The 20,133-nt window shown below is 43.3% G+C and overlaps 4 protein-coding genes across 5 annotated transcripts; 3 read left to right on the forward strand and 1 right to left on the reverse strand.

The window, feature by feature from the left end:
• Positions 1-359: 359 nt before the first annotated feature.
• agk (acylglycerol kinase) lies at positions 360-4,235 on the forward strand. Its single transcript, XM_068723032.1, has 14 exons — positions 360-626; positions 724-763; positions 861-940; positions 1,043-1,118; positions 1,217-1,342; positions 1,428-1,522; positions 1,686-1,755; positions 2,103-2,182; positions 2,267-2,324; positions 2,749-2,896; positions 3,100-3,197; positions 3,330-3,400; positions 3,510-3,594; positions 3,753-4,235. Exons 1-14 carry the CDS (start codon positions 517-519, stop codon positions 3,885-3,887), a joined length of 1,272 nt encoding a protein of 423 aa, XP_068579133.1. The 5' UTR covers positions 360-516; the 3' UTR covers positions 3,888-4,235.
• Positions 4,236-5,700: 1,465 nt separating this feature from the next.
• Positions 5,701-12,259, reverse strand: dennd11 (DENN domain containing 11). Its single transcript, XM_068723677.1, has 9 exons — positions 11,683-12,259; positions 11,066-11,165; positions 10,761-10,919; positions 9,546-9,699; positions 9,297-9,435; positions 9,048-9,179; positions 8,777-8,927; positions 8,517-8,585; positions 5,701-8,358 (listed from the first exon to the last, which is right to left on the reverse strand). Exons 1-9 carry the CDS (start codon positions 12,077-12,079, stop codon positions 8,163-8,165), a joined length of 1,497 nt encoding a protein of 498 aa, XP_068579778.1. The 5' UTR covers positions 12,080-12,259; the 3' UTR covers positions 5,701-8,162.
• A 379-nt stretch (positions 12,260-12,638) lies between these two features.
• wee2 (WEE2 oocyte meiosis inhibiting kinase) lies at positions 12,639-16,953 on the forward strand. Its single transcript, XM_068723207.1, has 12 exons — positions 12,639-12,765; positions 13,185-13,478; positions 13,578-13,786; positions 14,127-14,184; positions 14,506-14,675; positions 14,788-14,909; positions 15,030-15,176; positions 15,267-15,365; positions 15,443-15,528; positions 15,897-16,067; positions 16,209-16,357; positions 16,487-16,953. The coding sequence occupies exons 1-12, from the start codon at positions 12,736-12,738 to the stop codon at positions 16,647-16,649; spliced, it is 1,698 nt and encodes a 565-aa protein (XP_068579308.1). The 5' UTR covers positions 12,639-12,735; the 3' UTR covers positions 16,650-16,953.
• Positions 16,954-17,527: 574 nt separating this feature from the next.
• On the forward strand, positions 17,528-20,058 carry bida (BH3 interacting domain death agonist). Of its 2 annotated transcripts, none has more exons than XM_068722664.1 (4): positions 17,528-17,648; positions 18,039-18,330; positions 18,910-19,043; positions 19,522-20,058. In XM_068722664.1, the coding sequence occupies exons 2-4, from the start codon at positions 18,057-18,059 to the stop codon at positions 19,717-19,719; spliced, it is 606 nt and encodes a 201-aa protein (XP_068578765.1). In that variant the 5' UTR covers positions 17,528-17,648; positions 18,039-18,056; the 3' UTR covers positions 19,720-20,058. The 2 variants fall into 2 exon arrangements, with proteins under 2 accessions (XP_068578765.1, XP_068578764.1); XM_068722663.1 differs by having other exon boundaries at positions 17,529-17,648; positions 18,036-18,330.
• The last annotated feature ends 75 nt before the right edge of the window (positions 20,059-20,133 follow it).

A 20,133-nucleotide genomic window follows, 5' to 3' on the forward strand; every position in this document is an offset into this window, starting at 1 on the left:
ACGTTTTGACAATATTTGCTCTAGTAAAATGTACTAGTTTCATTTAAATGTGAATATTAGGTAATTATGTGGATAAAAAGATTTCAAACATTGCTGTAATTCTGTTTATTCCCTTCAGGCGAGGTCCTCGGACCGTAGGAACCGGCTAGCTGGAAGGGAATTGTAGTTTACTCACTTAATGCAAATTAACTCAACTTGTAATTTAATTGAAATTCCAATGGGTTTAATACATTCCGTTCTGTTTCAAATATTATTTTCTATGATATTTTGATAAAGCTGTACTCGTTTTTAATTTGAAACGCGTCAATGAAACATAACATGTACCAACATTGGTTCCGCCCTGTGTTAGGCCGTACTGTTTTGACGTTACACCAACATGTCCACGCTCCGCCTGACAGTTGCGGATCCGTGACCGCTGAGATGGAAATTTGTCTTTCGTGAATACAATACTTCGCTGCCGCCGTAAAGGTAGCACCGCATTTAAGTCGAGGGCTCTGGGGTATTTTAATCAAAACGATGGCTCGGGTTGTGAAAGTGTTTCGGACTCTGCGGAACAACTGGAAGAAATCCACATTTGCTGTGTGCGTCCTGTCTTACGGGAGCCACTGGCTGTATGGCATACACTGGTGAGTATTTCAGGTGATGCTATTCCTCAGATTAGAATCATTACACAGGTCTGTGTTACTGATTGTTCGTGTGTCTCCACATTGTGTGTCTGATCAGTGACAGTGTTCTGCGGACAGAGGCTTGTCTCGCCGCCAGGGTAAGACATCACTTATTCTTGCACTTCACCTTGTCAGCATTTAAACCTAAACCCTCTTCGATCATATAGTCCTCACCATCATCATCGTTTCTTTTAGGAATTCGGGCGTCAACAGATAGCACCGCAGGAGCGTCTGAGGAAAGCGACAGTGATCTTGAACCCTGCAGCTTGCAGTGGGTAAGAAGGCTCCTCAACACCTCTCACTGACAGGTTTGTCTGGAGCCTCAGACAACAGTCTCTCTCAGAACATGTCCAACTATCTCTCTCAATCTTCCCCAGGAAAGCCAACAAACTGTTTGAAAAGAATGCTGCTCCGATTTTACACCTGGCTGGTGTGGAGATCACGATAGTAAAGGTAATTTCACTTGGAACCCATCGGTGCTATGAGTGGCTCTAGTAGGGATCCCATCGCGTGGCACCGTGATCATATGTTGATCCTGTTTTCCTCTACAGACGGATTATGAAGGCCAGGCAAAAAAACTGATGGAGCTCATGGAACAGACGGATATGCTCATCGTGGCCGGAGGAGACGGCACCTTGCAGGAAGTCGTCACAGGTTTACTGCGAAGACCGGATCAAGTAGGTGTCGCACAGTTGTTGTGTTGATCTGCAAGATGACTTTTCTTTTATCGATGTCACTGATTCACGCTTTTTTTGACCACAGGACACAGTCTGTAACACACCGATTGGATTCATTCCACTGGGCTCTCACAATTCCCTGAGTCCAAGTCTTCACCTCCTCAGTGACAACAAGGTCAAGTAAGTATCTCTTCAATATCATAAGGAAAGTTCCAGATTTTAACATCACATAATCTTTTGACCTGTGTACTGGAAGTGTCTCGCCAAGTAAATATACGTGGATATGGACATGCTACGCGTTTTCCACATATGTAATTTAAACCCATTTTTCCACCCTTTCCAGAGACATTACATCAGCAACACTGTCCATCCTAAAGGGAGAAACCGTTCCTCTGGATGTGCTGCAAATCAAAGTGAGAAACTGCCTCTGTCTATTCTACTATTCTACAAAGCCTCAAAGTTATCGACATAGTATCTGTTCTTGAATGCAGATACTTGCTGATGTCAGTATTTGTTTTCAGGTCAAATTAACAAATATTTTGAGAAATATATGATTTCACACTCAAATAGGATAATGAAGTTAAATTGTCACAAACTATTTTGTTTTGTTTCCACTATGCAGTGAGATATTATGTATCAGCGGTTGGACAGGAATTTAAAAGTGTGTGTGTGTGTGTGTGTGTGTGTGTGTGTGTGTGTGTGTGTGTGTGTGTGTGTGTGTGTGTGTGTGTGTGTGTGTGTGTGTGTGTATGTGTTGTAGGGGGAGAAAGAGCAGCCAGTCTTCGCTCTGACGGGACTACGTTGGGGTGCTTTTAGAGATGTGGCTGCAACAATCAGCAAGTAAGAATACACATTTTGTCACTCTGATTATGACCATGACACAATCCCCCATACAAAATAATAATTCACCATATTTCCTCATAGATATTGGTACCTTGGACCACTGAAGACAAATGCAGCACATTGGTTGAGCACTCTACGGGTAAGGCAATATGTTTTCTGAACATGTTTGGGTAAGAACAGTGTATTGAACCAGTGTCGGCCTTTTTTAAAATATCTGATATTGGAAAGCCATTATATTGAGTCATTCTACCTTAAAAAGCTGTTAACCTGAAAAAAAATTCTTCAGTGTAAGTTTCAGTGCAATTTCTGTATTTATCTATGTGCTTTAGATGTTTTCCATCCTGACAAAAGTATACTTATAGTTTTGAATAAGACACAAAATAACTGTAAATATACTGCTGTATTTTCTTATTTTAAACAGTTTAAATATTGAATATCTAGCCAATATCATTATCTCATCAAAGACGGTCGATGTCTTGAGGTTTTTTCCTTGTCACCCATGACTGTTATAATTCTTTTGCTGCAGATGTATTTTAATTTTACGCTGTTGTAAAATCCCTCAGGAGTGGCCCCTGGTCCGCGAGGTCTCAGTGTCCTACCTGGCTCCCAGCCTACGGCCCGCTGACCTGCCCCCTCAGAGGCCCCCCAGACCCAACCTGCTGTACCGCATCATGCGCAGGCTCAAAAACCACTGGAACCCTCCTGTCGAAGGTAGTGTGTGTGTGTGTGTGTGTGTGTGTGTGTGTGTGTGTGTGTGTGTGTGTGTGTGTGTGTGTGTGTGTGTGTGTGTGTGTGTGTGTGTGTGTGTGTGCGCGCGCGCGCGCGTGTGTTGATACTTCGATCACAGCATGACAACGTGAGTCAAAGACTGTGGGTTGAATTGTTTTTGGTGGTTTGTGTGTGTCTTTGCTCAGAGCCTCCAAAAGTGGAAGAGCCAGAGCAGTGGAAGGAGGAGCATCTGTCGACATTGGAGCTGTTTATTCAAACGCACAACAAAAACCCAGTGGAGCAGGTCGGTCCAAAATCACTTCATTTTCTAAACCTTGTACCTGTTCTTATAAAATCCTGATAAGATCCCACTATTGTGCCTTTTTTTCCTCTTAGATTGTTACAAAAAATATAATTTGTGTCTTTGGACTTGCAGCGCTTAAATGACTCCCTGATGATCTGTGCGGAACCGGACAACTTCACAGTGGGCGAGTACATCACTGTCGGGTCAGTAGATTCAGTTTTTGTTTAGTCTGCTGCAATCGGAGGCAATGTACCTTATATAAGAGTTGGTACATTCAAGTAAAAGAATGTCAATGTAAATTCTTCATTATAGGAGTAAAAAAGAAGAGGATCCCGCTGTATTCACCAAAGACTCCACAAAACTGGAAGCCAGTGCTTGCCAGCTGCAGCTGCCAGAGGTCAGAAACCCGTTTAAGTGACTCGATCCTATTTCGTTGTCATGTCACAGAAAATCGTAACTATTTAAGGATTGTGCTTAATATCATTTAGTTTACTTTCTAAAGCTTTGTCTGTTAGTTTTTGTCGTGACATTTAGCTTGATGTCTTGACCCCGCAGGATGCCGGTGGCTTCTACAGCATCGACAACGAGGAGTACGAGGCCATGCCTGTAGAGGTAAGGCTGTTGCCGCGGAAACTCCGCTTCTTCATCAGTGCAGAGCGCCGAGAGCAGCTCCTCTCACAGATGCAGTGATGGAAAAAAACACTGAACCAGAAAGAAGACAAGAACAGCTTTGAAGAGAAACACGAAAACAAAGAACCAGACGTCGTGAGACTCTGAAGTCAGACGGATGTCTGCTTTTCCAGCAGTTTTAAATGCTCATGAAGTACTGGTGGATTGTTTTACTACATGTAAACATTCAGTTGAACATTTATAAGGAGGATTACATGCTGTTGTATATTAAAGGACCAAGGCTTTGTTTCTTTAAGCCAGTAACCCGTGTACAGGTTGTCTTACAAAATGACTTTATGTTTACTGAACGGTTTACTATTCCCTTCACATTTGGACTTTGGTCAATAAAAATAATTTCTGTCCAATTCAACACAAAGTTGTTGTTTTTTTTCCCACCAGTTTCACATTAATATGTAAGCATTTAGCGAATGCCTGGTTTAAATAAAGAGTGCAGGGCGTCGGTTGGAGATATAGAGATGAGGGGGGGCAAAGTAGAGGCAATGGACAGAGAGGGCAAACAACAGAAATACATTTTAGGACCTTTTTACGTCGGTACTGTGAGCTGGCTGTGAGTAGCCACTGGTGCTCTGAAGATTATGGATAGGCTTGAAGTATAGATAGATGAACGAATGCCGAGGAATATAGGGATGCTGCAGTGTGTTGCAAAAAGATGTTAGACCAGGAGTGTGGCAGACTGCTTGGTGATCTGACAGATGGTGTAGACAGCAAATCTGCAGGATTAAGCAAGTGGCTGCATCCCAGACCTCTTTTTTTATTTGTTCAGGAAAACACAAAGGGAGGCTCTTGGTTTTGTTTTTGTTGTTACTTGTGGTTGAAGATCTTTGTAGGGGAATGGCAGTGACTGAATAAGTACAATTTTAAAGGAGCTTGTACTTTAGAATTACACTTTTTGAGGGAAATATTGTACTTTTTACTCCGCTACATTAATATGACTTTACTTTGTATATTAAGACTCTAAATTCAAAGGTAAATTTCATTTCAAAATTAATATAAGATGTGGTTATTGTTGCAGGGGCTCAGTTGTGATTTAGTATTACACTTCCTTATATTTGGGGGATTCACAAGAGAAAGATAAAATTGATGAGGCAGAGGCTGAGTATCCTGACTTTTAGTCACGAGTAAGCTCTTAAAGTGCTATGTCCTATGTTTCCCACAATGCCCCTGCGTAGCATCTTTATTTGGATCCTATTTGTCTCCCTTAATGGTCCCCTCTTTCAACAGTTTGTAACACAGGCGTTCTGTCAAACAGTCTCAAGCCCAGGTCCAAAACACGACCGTGATGATGTCACCAGGGCAATTCTTTCCGACTTTAGAAAGCTCCTTCCAAAGCCACAGGAGACATACAACTGTTTACACAGGCTGGAGTAGTACTCCTCATTACAGGTACACTGAACTTCCTTTGTAATATTATCTGTGGAAGGCCTTTTTAATGAAGCAGTAAAGAAAGTAGTTAAAATTGGCTCCATCAACACACGCTGCTTAAGTATATACTAACAGGTTTTTTTTGCATGGTAAGTACTTCCACTTTTAATGATACATTTGATCATACCTTTACGAAAGTAGAAAAGTAAATTACTTATTTGTAATATTTTACCCTGTTTTATTGCTATTTTTACTTGAAGGATCTAAATATAAGCTGCCATACGATCAGGTCACCCCGAAAATGGTTTCGTGTTTTGGAAAGCGATGAAAGCAGTGATCCTGAGGAGAGGTGGAGGTGGAGGTGGAGGTGGTGGAGGTAGAGCAGGATTATGAAGGAAATAGAGGAACATAGTTATGCAAGAAGGTAAGAAGCAGAGGATTAGGTAACACCTAAACTGTATCAATGTTTTTATTGTTTTACAATGGCAGTACAGTGAAATGAACAATTGCTCATGCTATTGAGTTCATGTGTACATTATTGACATCTCTTACAGTGTTTCACATTAGTAAAGGTGAAGACATATTTTGTTATTCCATGAATACAATCAAGGAGGAAACAGTTACACTACTTGGATGTGTTGCTGCATGTGTGCAATACTTTTGCTGTCTTTGACATTCAGTAGAGTGACACGCTGTACAAACGACTCATTTAGCCAATGCTGGTACACATCTGTGAACGACTCCACCAAAGAAGGCTTTTTATACAGTGGTATGTGTTGTGTACATTCCCTTTCACATTTAACAGACACCTGAAAGCAAACACTGTCAGCGGCAAGAGTATTAGGTCTGCTGACAAGTAAATAGACCAGTCAGGGTCAACAGGTTTAACTGGACCCGGAGAGGTCATTCAGAAGTGCCGTCAGCAGATACTGTTGACGTACGTACAGTAATGAGTCAAAGTTTGAGAGAATCACATTTCCTTAAGGCCCCGTTTAAACAACAAAGCTCTTTCAAATACAATACTTGGTGCACTTTTTCATTTTGTAATCGACCCAGAAAATCTCTTTGGGGGTTCAAGTCAAAAGGACAGCAGTTGTCAACAGAAGGATCCGCCCCAGAAAGATCATTTTTGGAATGTGATAACAAATTAAAAATGGATATTTGTAGATTCATGTACATGTTTAAAAAAAAAAAAAAAAAAACGACTTGGTGTTTTAGCTTGTTTAAGGGGATTCACGAGAAGGCTGAGAACCACTACTCCACATGAATACGAGACATCAGCTTCGTGTGTTCCAACATGGAACAAATTATGACTCTGATCGGCGACGTGATGGATTAAATAAACCAATCTGCCAGGACAATTCAAAAGACGCAGTTGGCCCATCAGGAGCTGGATTCACTCAATGGGACTGTGATGAAAAGACAGAAAAAAAAAAACCTCAGCTAAAACAGACTGGGGGGGGGCGGGGGCTCTTAAAGCTCCCGCCCACCCTTCACTGGGACAAACACCAGATCTCCAAAAACACAAAGAGATCTTTGTCAGGGACACAGACACGCAAAGAGGATCTCTCTGAAGCTGATCAACGAGTAAACCACAAACGGCTCCAACGAGGACTCTCAACAGCTCAACCGCTCAACACGATCACAACAAATATTGGCTGCCGTTGATGAACTAGTCTCCGGTTAGAGTACAAAAAAAGAACAATGACAGCCAGTGCAACACACAAAGCGCCTTCACTCCACTTGCTGGCTCAGACTGTTAGTCGTAAACATAGCGTAAAAAGGTACAGTTAAGCATGATCACTGTGTGCATCAGGAAATATTCCAGTGGTGGACATGGTGCAGCATGAGTTAGTGGTATAGAGTCACATTCATTGACAAGAACCTCAGTTTAAGGTAAAACATGTAAGACATCCTTCACTCGCACATTTGACTGTGATCAAACACAGACGCATCATCAGATCGACTTGGTGCTGAAGGTGCATAAAGTGTGAACAAAGTATCTGACAGCTTTTCTCTTCCCATTCTCAGCTTCATATTAATTATGATAATTATATTATCCATTATAAAAAAAGAGGATATCACACTCTTTTGCAAAACATCCTCCCCGCTCACTTTCCGTTGTGAAAGAAATAGTAAAAACTAGAAAAACGCATATACATGAAGAGGGCTGGTTTCAACTAACAGGCTTCTATTGCTTCCTTTTTGAAAGGTAAATAAAGTAGTCAAAAAGCATTCGATTAACTAAATATAATCATCCAAATGTGTTATTACAGCAGGATGAATTTGTTGCGCATTAGGACGCCTAGAATCTTCTATAAAATCGATTTGTAGCACACAAATTCATTTCCAGCAGTTCAACCGCACCCACATAATATGAATCTTTTCCTTCAGACAAACTGTGTGTGGACCCCAAAGCTGCGGGGATTGTGAGTGTTTTCAATGACTTCTTCATTGTGACGGGTGCAGTGAAGAACGACCAAATCATCCTGCAGCAATGACCAGACCCAATCAAGACCTCCAGCCCTGGCCAAAAAGAAGTCAAACAAGAGCACAAAAGCAAACTAGTATCTCTGACGAAAAAACAAAACAAAAACAGCACTGAGCGACAGAAGATGTGAACGGCTGTAAAACCACGCAGCTGCCAAGTGGCATCGTCTACGAGGCAAGTGTTTATCAGCCCCCGTGGAGCAGTGCACCAACTGTCCTCATCGTCCACACTGTTTGGAAACAGTCTCCACAGGTCAGATGAGACACACAAAAGGAGGGAAAACAGACACCCAGGAGGGGACAGCAGGCGACAGATGGAGGTCCCAGGGTGGAGGCAGTGTCTACGTTGTCTTGGTGTGAGTGGGCCTTGAAGGCACAAATATATCCAGTGGCGTTCCGAGTTTTCCCCAAGCTGACGGGGACTCAGGTACAGCAGAGGCTGTCTATGACCAGCGCGACATCAATCCCGTACACCTCCAGCAGGTCCACCAGGAAGGATCGGTCGCCCTGGGGATCCAGCCCCATGGCCCTCACGTGCTCAGCGGTGAGGGTGGGATCGGTGCTCCCTGCTACGTCCGACAGGGTCTGGAAGATGCGGTTATTGAGCTCCATGAAGAACCTGGGACAGGATTAAAGACAAGTGCGTCATGCAGTGGTCCTTCGCATCACATTAAAATGACAAACCCAATATAATTGAACGACTCTCCTTAAGTTATACTGCCTGTGATTAGGGCTCAAGTACACAAGCAGCTGTGAATACACTTGTCAAGGACTCACAGAATGAAAAGATCCTCTTCATTTGTCGTGCAGTCTCCATCCACCTCCTGAGAGTAAAGCAACATCTGCCTGGGAAAAAAAAGCCATCATCTATCATTATATGTGAAAAGTAATGTTGCCCCTCGCTGGCTAGTATTTCTCCATTATGAGTGTCCATGTTCATTTTGCAGCCTAATTTTAACATACAACTGTCAAATATTGATGCATGTATCACATTTAAATCAGTTAAAGTATAGAGTATTTGACGGTGTGTAATGTACCTCTGTTCACTCAGCTTCCTGTACTTCTCCTTATCTGCTGCATTCAGTCGAAGCAGCGGCTGCAAATGGCTTCTGTGCGTTTTCACATTCTGGTTATCGACGTAGACGTCGTACAGCTCCTTCTTCTCCTCGAAAATCTTCTCTGTGGTGCCTTAATAAATGAATGCCATAATATAAAATAAAAAAACCACGCTCATGCATAAGGAGTCATTTCCATATAATACAGATAGCGGTCAATCAGCCATTTACATGCAGTGAAAGCTCCACTCACAGGCCACGTATGACAGCTCTGTTTCCAGCGCCGTGATGTCGGCTATGTTGATGTAGAAGAACGGCCGTAATTCAGGCACGGAGACACCGATTCCAGGCAAAGAGACATTGGCCAGGCAGCAACAGCAATACACTGCGGGAAGAACGAGAACATAGGGAGTGAAGGATGACACTTAACATTTGTACATTTATTACACCCTGACCCCGTTTGTATAAAGTGTGTGTTGACATGTGCATTAGAGCGTCTCACCCCTGTAGCAGACCACACCGATGGGTGGAGGGGAGAAGATGAGGATCCGTTTCCTCAGCAGTGCAAACTTCCACAGCACCATTATCTGCTCCCCGAAAAACTGGATGAACTGGGACATGCAGCCAGCTGGGTGGGTGATCTGCAGGGAGAAAAAAAGAAAGTCAAACATGTTTTGTTGTTGTTGTTGTTGTTGTTGTTGTTGTTGTGCAAACCTGCCATCACCAACAATGTGCTCTGCTGCTTTCGCACCTTCATTTCTGGGTGCATACAGCGGTTGATGGTGGTAACACTCCAGGTCGGGCAAGCGGTGACCAGACCATTTCCTGTCGGGGGAAGGACGGCCTTCTTATCCTCGTAGAAGGCCTCCAGCGGAGAGTACTGGCCCGGACACTTCAACTGGTGTCTACAATGACCGGAAGAAGAAGGGGAGGAGAGAGAGAGAGGAAGAGAGGAAGAGGAAGAATGTCACGGATGAGTCATCCAAGCCTTTTCTGATTTGTATAACTGAGCAGATTAAAATAGCTTGAGTGCATATTCATTATCTGTCGATGTCGCTCGACCATGAACACTCACAGCTCACGCAGGTTTAAAGACAATTACTAAAGCAATGTAGTTTGCTATTTGTTACACAACGTACATGTGTGGATCAGACACTGTTTAGGATAGTTCAAGATTACAGATGGTGCTTGGTAAGTGAACCATCTCTTGTTCCTAAATTGCATTGTGGGATCATTTGAGGTAAAACGCAGTTCATGAATAAATAAATTCTATTTGGTTTAACCACCTCAACCATTAGGTACTCATGCTTAACATTTATATCTAACACCATTTGAGGTATCTGCTTGCTACTGTAGAGAAGAAAATAAATAAAAAATCCACAGATACCAGACATAAACCGTAGCCTAGATTACCAGACTCCGTTCAGATTAATTCAGGTTCACTTGTATTTGGCAGCAACCCGAGCCATTTGTATTTGGAAGCCGAAACTGTTTGCTCTGTGTGTGTATATATACATATATACATATATATATATATATATATATATATATATATATATGTATATGTATATATGTATATGTATATATGTATATATATATATATATATATATATATATATATATATATATATATAGTCAATGAGGAGATAAGCTTTCGTGAGAGAACTGACGCAGACGAGCAGAGTTGCTGAAGAGAACAGGGGTTGTCAAGGCGTCTCCCACCTCCGTGCTTAGACTTCATACAAAAACAGCATGTAAATGGGCTCTTGCGACGATCGCTGTAACTCAGACTCTGGGTTCATGTTTAATAGATGAGAAACATTTTAACAAAGAAGCAAGGGCAGGGGGTAGGCGCATAAAGAGAGGCCTGCAAACTCATTTAGGAGAGAAATAAAGGAGGTAAACAGAACACAAAATAGATGAAATAACCAAAGAAGACTGAAGCGTGACACACAGCGCGTCTCACCTGACTTGGTTCTCCAGAAAGTGCATGTAGCGGTACAGCAGAGTGTACGAGGGAGACAGAATTCCCACTGACTTCATCCTCGCTCCTCGCTCCAGCTCACTCTCCACAGGCATGTTTGCGAAGCAGGCCAGCCCAAAGTAGCAGCCTTTACGGAAATATCTAGCCGAAGGCCAAACAAAGAGCAGGAGTGAACACAGTGACACATTTCACACGGAGAGATTGAACACACACGTGTTCCTCTATGGAGTGGATTTCATGCTTCATGATTGGTGGGGGCGAGCAGTGGGGGGACTGGGAGTACATACATAAAGTCACTGGTGATCCGATGGGAACCGCTGGCAATTGACTTGAATTCAACTCCATCAAGGTTGATGTCGTGAGGCAGGCACCACTCCACCATATTCCCTGTCATTCACACACACACACACACACACACACACACACACACACACACACACACACACACACACACAATAAACCATCCAGTTACTTTCCATTCTGGCTTCTTTCATCCCGGCGACTTCCTCTAATTCTGTATTTCAGTCATGTCGCAGCAAAAGGTCAGAGACAGTAAGAAAGCTCTGACTCAGCTACTTTTACTCTACGTCTACTTAACATTTCCATGTATGAAGCTGAAGCACTGACATCCTGGTCTTGTTCTAATGGGATGGTTGTCCTTTAATACCAGCTTGGGTACCAACTAAATAAATTGAAGCTATTTATTAGGGTCTTGACATTTTAAATGTTTGACAACCCCGCCTGGACTGATTGGAACATACACCCTTCACCCCCATGACTCAGTATAATGCACTAAAGAACATCAGACATTTCAAGATAATACTAATTTTAGTTATCTAGTCCACAGATGACACTTATACACATGGGAGATGAGAGATCTCTTGCTACAGTCTGATTTGCTTACCTGATCTTGTATCAAAGGTAACCACAAACACAGCCACGATCTGGTCTTTTTCCTCCCACTGATCCCTCGCCGAGAGGCCAGGGAAGGGAATATGACGATCTGTACCGAAAGGCTCTGTCAGCGGACGGCCCGGGCTTCCGTTCCCGCTGGCAAACGCAGCTTTTCCACTGCTCGTCGGGCTGCGTGTGATGGTGGTGGCCGCGGTGGTGCTCCACCCAGAGCCGGCCGCGGTGCCCGTCGGTGCGTACCGCCCGGCTGGCTGCGAACTTTTCGGTGCGACCCCCTCTCTGGGCGGCGGCTGCTGCTGCTGCTGCTGCTGCTGGGCCGCCTGGTTCGGATCGGGCGGTGGGATCTCCTCCCAGTCCAGCAGCGGGGCTCGGTCCGACTGCTTCACCATGGTGCTGCTGTGCTCTGACGACTCGGGAAGGGAGAGACTAATATCACAAAAACTCCGCCGTCCAGCTGAATCGAGTAGACTACACAAGATGCTGGAGCCGGATCATCATGTCCTGCTGCTCGCTGGGTTGTTTGCTATGTATTTGTAAGCGTGTCACATCCACTGATGGGCTGTTTTTCCTCCGCCTGTCTCACTGTTTTGATGACGTCACTGACTTCCGCCCACGTGTCTTTATTACTATTTCATACAGTGACCTAATTTTGGTTATGGGCTATATATTTCTGCCCATAATACACTGCAAATTCACATTATTATGAACATTCAGCCGTAGTGTGCCTGTTCTATTCAAGTCTATGACATAATCCTTCACGATACTTTAGTTTGATCTAGTTAAGTTTGATCTAGAATGTGAATTTTAAGTTGTCTTATAATGACACTATCCATATGCATCCATATGCTTTGTGTAGTTAGATTTCCATATAGTTTTATGATAACGCCGTGTTAAATTGTCTACGCAATTAACAGCCATTGTATAGTCAGGTGTGTGGTTTATGAACAATTCAGCCAATCAGAGAGCTAGATTGTGTTAACCCGGCGGCGTAGTTTACTTAAACAGGAAGTAATTTACATAAAAGGCGCGACTTTCAAGCGTGGTGATGGTGGTCGTGAGGGGATGCGACTTGTTGGTGAGTATTCATGATGAACACACATTATTACTCAAACGTAAATGACACACTGATGTGTGCGTTAATGACCACTACGTGAAGCACCTGTTGAGCTTGAAAATTACATCATGGCTTGACTGGGATTCTGCTTTTCAGTTAAATTACATGATTTGGTTGGAAGAATTAAGAAATAGTAATTTTGACTTCTTGATTAATTTATGGGACATATGTTGTGGAAGTAAAAATGACCTTTTATCATACTGGATATATGTAAGCCTACTGTTTTAGAGATTGACTATAATTAGTTTTCTCTCATCTTGCTGAAGATACTTTAATTAACATAAATCCCACATTTAAAATGGTAAAATGGTATTTTTGCTCTATAAAGGCAGGCAAATGTTGGATTAATCATTTTATGGGAAATTTTTGCCAAAACTCAGGCCCCAAGCATGGCGACATTGTTTGACGAGATCAGCCAGCAGCTGGACTTCACTAGCTGTGGAGAGGAGGGGAGTAGCAGTGACAACAGCTCCGATGACTGCGCCTTCAGGATCCACAGTCCCAGGATCCACAGTCCCAGGATCTACAGTCCCAGCTCTGCCTGCCGGACGCCCAGGGTCCAACGCCACCGCAGTAGAAGCAACACCCTGTGTTCCCCTTTACAGTGTACCAGCCCTATACCTTACGCCTCCTGGAGTAAACTGAGGCTCTGTGACTCTCCCAGCACACCCAAGGTGGGAAGTAATTCAGATTGATAGTCCTTGGTGTGCCCCTGTGGTCCAAACCAGTTTAACTTGTGTTGGTTTTTTTTGTTTTTTTTCTCGCCCCTTTAGAGCCTGCTATCAAAGTCGTCCCAACCTTGCTCCAGCACCAAGATAAGCCGCCCTCAGCGGACCCTGTGTTTCGCCTCAGCTAGTGCTAACCTCATCCAGGCACCTTCCGTCAATGTGAATCCTTTCACCCCTGACACTGTCCGCAGGAACAGCGAGCAGCAGTGGAAGAACCGTTGTAGGAGTGATAATGATGGTGATTATGGACGCAGGTAACTAGGCTCCACGCTTTACTGTAGATCTGTAAGCGCCCAGTATTTTTACTCACAGATGGGGATGGGATGATAATGTGTGGAAAATTGCCCAAATGTGTATTTTTTTTTAATATCTTGCATCACAGAAATGAGTAGTTGTCAAAATAAGACATTTTCTTACAGCAAACATTTGAATGTCGTCATTGGTAGATTTCTCACAGAGGGTGAAATTAAAAAAAATAATTTGAATTCTTCAAGAGTTTTAGCACTCTTGCGTACAGGCCTGACTTTTATCCCTTACTAGTGCAATTTTGTTCAGAGTGTATAAAGGTCTGAACGCTCTATTTTTATCTTTCAGGTTGAAACACAGCCTAGCGTCATCTGAGGAGGATGATGAAGCCTTTCTCCCACCAAAGGTACAACTATTTTTATCAGTGCTGGATGTAACCCTCCCTCTCAGATGCTTCCGATATGATTTCATCATCAGGCTTTGTCATCTTTGCCTGCCTCCTCACTTTTTGTTTTGTCCAAAATTACATGCTGCCAATCCTACTTCCGGGATTTCTCTAAGGAAGAAAAAAAAAAAGTTCCGTCAGAATCTTTTTCTTAAGGAAGTGCTACCATATTTGGCGACTCAAAGAAAACCCCACTCAAGACTGATCGTTGTGACGCGTGTTCCTCCTTTTTGAAATGTATTTGATTTTTACCACAAGGCCCTCCGTCTGTTTATCTGGCAGAGGCGAGCTGTCCAAGCCTTCATGCTATCGCGCTATGAGAGTGAGTTCCTGCAGCTGGAGTGCATTGGCGTGGGCGAGTTTGGGACAGTTTACAAGTGTGTGAAGAGGCTGGATGGCTGCTTGTACGCCATAAAGCGCTCTCGCCAACCCCTGGCAGGTTCTGCCGATGAGTGAGTCAGCAGCATGTCGCTCTGTGCCAGAGACGGAACGGTTCATTTAACAAATGCATGTTGTTCCTGAATTGATCCACATTTATCTGACCAATTTTTCATGTCCTCTCAGGCAGCTGGCCCTAAAGGAAGTGTATGCGCATGCTGTTCTTGGACACCACCCACATGTTGTTCGCTATTATTCGGCATGGGCCGAAGACGATCACATGATTATTCAGAATGAATACTGTGATGGTAGGTTTAACCCTTACCACCAAAAGCACAGTTCAGGTCGACTTAAATGAAATTCTAAATATCTTGAGGTGAAGCAGATTGAATTATGTGGTTTTGATACTGTCGATGTCTGCGTGCCAGGTGGAAGCCTCAGTGATGTCATTGTGACGAAGGAGGTGCAGGGTGAGCTATTTTCAGAGGCCGAGTTGAGAGATCTGCTCTTACAAGTGTCTATGGGGCTAAAATACATCCATAGCTCAGGCCTCGTACACCTGGACATCAAGCCAAGTAAGTCTCATTGGGCGGTTCCCCAAGTAATGTCCCGTCTAAACCTAAAGTCTCTTGTGCCTAAAATCCTTTGTTTCATCCCTTTTGCAGGTAATATATTCATTTGCCAGCGTCCCAGTGCAGCGGGTGAAGGGGAGAGTGAGGAGGAAGATGACAGAAGCGCTTCAGCAGGAGTCATTTACAAAATAGGTACTGTGTTTTAATGTTGGATACATTTCTACCGTACATCGTTGTTTGCTCTCAAGTCTGAGTCTTTCTTTCTGCAGGGGATCTGGGTCATGTGACGTCAAGCAGCAGTCCTCAGGTTGAGGAAGGGGACAGCCGCTTTCTGGCCAGAGAGGTCCTGCATGAGGTAAAAATGTTGCAAAGCAATTAGTGTTGAAGGAAAAGTAGGCTTGGGTTCTGAGTTAATTGCACCTCACTGTAGGTTAAAGGGCCAGTGTGTAGCATTTTAGGGGCATCTATTGGCAAAAATGGAAAGAAGTGTAAGAAATGTTTCTGTATAATAAACTGAACTGCTCTAAGTAGATCACCGTTGTTCTCCTACACTCTTGGCACACAGGAGAAGTTTCAGCCGGTTGTAATCTGCAACCTCACCAATAGATGCAGCCAAATCCTACACACTGCACTTTTTAAAGAAAACCATCTCAAATCCAGAGGTCCAGCTGTATTCACATTGTTTCAAGTGGGGGGTTTTTCAGCCGTCTCTCTGCTCTCTAGGAGTACAGCCACCTGCCAAAGGCAGATATCTTTGCTCTGGGCCTGACAATTCTGCTGGCGGCCGGTGCTCCTCCTCTGCCTCAAAATGGAAATGAGTGGCACAGCCTTAGAGAGGGGAAGCTCCCCAAACTGCCGAAGGAGCTATCGCCTCCCTTCAGAGGCCTACTTCAGGTACTCTTGTTTCTGGGCTGATTGTTTTTGTGAAGTAGTTTGATTATTGAAATCTAATTTTGAAGAGATTTTTGAGTGATAAAAACACTTTGTCACTAGCATAGCTTTGTCACAAATGCCTTTTTTTTTCCTTTGCGGCAGTTGTTGCTGGATCCAGACCTGACGACGCGGCCGACTGCCAGGGAGCTTTGCAAGCACACGGTCTTGCGGGAGGATAGGACTGGGAGGGTGGCTGCTCAGCTTCGCAGAGAGCTCAATGTAGAGAAGTTCAGGACGGCCATGCTTGAAAAGTAAGAGGGAAAACATGAGGGATAATTTAACATGCATCGCCAGTTCTGGGTTCCGTCTTCTCCATCATTCATTCAGTCTGAAGACTTGCATGCTGATGCCGGTTAAATGCGTTTCCGTTTTCTCCCTAGAGAGCTCCAAGAGGCTCGTCAGGCAGCTTTGTCACCCAAGCAGCACCTCTGTCCCGGGCTGAAACCTACTAAGATGGGGTCCCTACCCAGAGCTGGAAGGAGGCTTGTCGGTGGGAGGTCTGTGCGATCCATGAGCTTTGGCTGCTCGGGGTATGGAGTCTGATGGGACGTCATGACACCCACACGCCTGTCCTTAGCTCGGATGATATGCGACTCCTTCTGCAACCAGGCTGTGGTAAAACATGTCTCAAGGAGAGGACCGACTATACAGCAACGATTTTGAGGGAACTTATAACTGGATTGAAAGACCTATAAATCTTCAGAGTGATGCAGAGCTGTGGTTTGTGTGTTTTTAAAGGACTTATCTGACTCACTCAAACACAAGTGATTTTCTGGCAGAGGAGAAGTGTAACTGCTGCAGACCAATGTTCTTTTTTTAACTGTAAATAAAACTTTTAAGCATTTTATCAGATGGCTTTCCTTTTTTTTTCTCATTAGATATCTTTGCTACTCTTAACTTTTGTACTATGTAATTAAAAATCACATTAAATAAAGGCTGTTGGACAGAGACACACAGTGACTTTCCACTGGCTCTTCTTATCTAGAGCTGCAGCCAACTGTGAGGCTAGGGGCGGACTTAGGAAGTAGCTATGAGCCATCATACTGCATATTCAATGTTTTGAGAGCAGGTCACGCGATTACACCGTTTTTGACAATACAGTAATTTGCTTAATCTTTGTATTCCATTGTACCTGCAGTAAATAAGGTGTTTTACAACAGGTCACATATACGTGACATTAGGTAACTATCAGTAATATAAAGTCTTAAAAACACACTGGAATTGTTTTTGCATACACCTTGGTAATTCAAGCAATTATTATTCTAATTTTATGTTTCTGTTCCAGCTTATTACTTTTTTTTTTTTGGTTATCTGATCTTGTGGCGTTTCTGTTTTGTTTTGTGGGTTGTGGATTTCCGACTGCACATGAAGGCACCATGAGGCATTGAAGGTCCACCCCCCAAACTCTGATTATACAACACAATAGGAAGATGTGCTGTTCTCGCGCAGCTCAGTCAACAGTTCGGTGGTCGATGGCGCGTCACTAACGTTAGTTGTTAGTTGGAATTTAAAAAGCGGAAGCAGCCGGCATAAGAAACGAAAGTAAGTGAAATTAGTCACACTAAAAAACAAATTTCAAGTTTTACTTATGCTTAATGTTTATTAACTTTATGCTCGACATGTAACTGCTAGCTAATGTAGCATTGATAACTTAAGTTAGCATTAGCTTTTACTTCTGGCCAGTTTACCCGAAGTCAAATTATTCCGTGAATGTAACGTTATTTTAGTAGTTGTTGTAGTTGATACTGATACTAAATGATATAACGTTACATGTTTGTTCACTCTAATAAGTCCTCTAATTAAGCACGTTCCTCTTTTATTAAACCTAACTTTGTGAGTGGGTTAAGTTAGCTGACTTTGCGTGAGGTTTGTTTCATCACGTCGGTGAACATTGCGAACGTTAACCTCCTATTCTTGTCTTTAATTAAGAAGACCCGAGGGGGATTATCGATGGATGGCCTGGGGGGTCTCGCCAGTGGGCAAAACGCTGCCCTGGTCATTCTAGCCTTCCTCCAAGCTGACTGTGGATCTTCAGAGTACGGGAAGGAGCTCCTCTCCCTGGGAAAGGACTTTAATCTGACCCGGGACATCAACCACAACGGCCCCAGACAAGACGATGGAGACATCGAATGTGATGGTCACCTCGAATCTGATGGTCACGTGTCCAGCAGCATCGCAGCTGCTCTAGGTGATGTTGAGCCCTCAGTGGAACTGCAGTGGCCCAGTGAGTATAGCTGGATCGCTAACTTTAAACTGTACTCATATGCTCACATACAGGTGACATTATAGAGTCAACGTCATACTAGCACACCACAGACAGTATATCATCTGTTTATCTTTGAGGCTTGTTTGTGGGTCTTATTGCTGTAAGCAAAATGTAAGCTTTTTTGCTGGATGTGTCAAAAACGTCTGGTTTAACACACCAGTGAGCTCATGTCATGTAGAAATTTTCCACTTTATCACAGTCAAAGTTATGAAACAACTTGTGTCTTTAAGGGAAAGCAGGAAGTGACAGCTGTCAACCATTTCATGTAATAGCTGTCTTTGTTGAGGCAAACAGATCCACATTCATACCTCTCTCACTTGATCACTGCATACAACTTTTTTAAACCACATATCATCAAATTATGTGGGCTGAAGAGGTCAAATGTGTGATATTGTTGTCCAGAATATTGAAATGGATTAAATGATGGTACATTGCTTGGAGTTCATTTATGGAAACATATATTTCTTCATCTGAACTTGCTATTTAATCCAGAAACAAACGTTGCACTGGTGTTTGGACCGTCTTGTTTTCCTGCAGGGAACCGTGCAGAGGCAGCAGATCTTCAGCAGATTGCAGAAGGGCTGCGAGAAATCGCCGACCAGCTTGAACACAATGTTGTAGCCGAGGCTGTCCAGAACCTCAGCAGGAACATATCGGCCTCCCACTCTGAGGTGAGTTTACTCTGAGCTCGGGAGGTGTTGATGCTGTGTCATCGTCTGTAACAGATAAGACTACAGATAATCTGAGTCAAAGTTAGAAACACAACTACTGTGTACAGTGGTGTTTAACAAGGAGGTCACCACATCCAGATTTTCTATCTTGCAATTTAACTGTTATTAAATTTGTCCATTGTTTCCACTTTGAATAAAGTTTAGAAAGGTACTGACTTAATATCTTGTGATCAATTCAGTTAGTGGACGGTGGCCAAAGTAACAGCCACAGTCACTAAATACATGGCCTTAGCTGCGTTAAGTACTTAAAGCTACTACAAGGGACTTTTATGTGTTGGTTTTGGCGGTTCCTGTGGACTAAAGTGTCAGACCGTGCTGCAGTAAAATTAGGTTTTCAAAAGAGATCCTGGTGCTCGGGGAAAACTGACAGAAAAACTTCTTGTACCAATTGATCCCTTTGTTCATTTGTGCTTCGCAGCAGTGGAAAGATCACCTTCGGTGGGAGGTGGACCGAGTGATGAGGCGGGGCGTGGGCCTGGAGCATCTTCCCCAGGAGCGCGTCATCGTGGCCCTCACCCTCACCCTGGTGAAGGGAGTGTGCGAGCGCGCCCCCCGGCTGCTGAGGAACCTATTCGACTCCGTACTGCAGTGCTTCAGCCCTGCGAGGGCCAGGTGACTTCTGAGGAAATAACTGAGAAACGCATGGTGGAAGACAGCTGAATCTGAAACTGGCATCTGCTCGTCGAGACCAGTCGACCGCGTTGATTCTACAGAAGTACAAACACTTTTCAGACTAAGGAAAGTGACGTATTATGAGTTTACAGTCATATTTTGAAAATGGGAAATAAGTTGTTTTTGGGACTTGAATATTGTCATTCCTTGATTTGTTTACTATTGTTTAAAAATTGGTTTTCATTTTATACTTGAAAGACAATTTTGTATTTGATCAATTTTCTTTTGGCATATACATGTATGTCTATTATAGTGTCATTTGATTAAATCTATTTTTCTGTGATCTGAGTTTAATTTCAACCTGAAGTACTTTGAGATTGTATTTTATATTCATTAAACATTAAGTGTGTTGATATTT

Source organism: Cebidichthys violaceus, unplaced genomic scaffold, assembly GCF_023349555.1.
Source record: "Cebidichthys violaceus isolate CVI_PGR_0920_01 unplaced genomic scaffold, fCebVio1.0.p SCAF_3, whole genome shotgun sequence".
Taxonomy (NCBI): Eukaryota; Metazoa; Chordata; class Actinopteri; order Perciformes; family Stichaeidae; genus Cebidichthys; species Cebidichthys violaceus.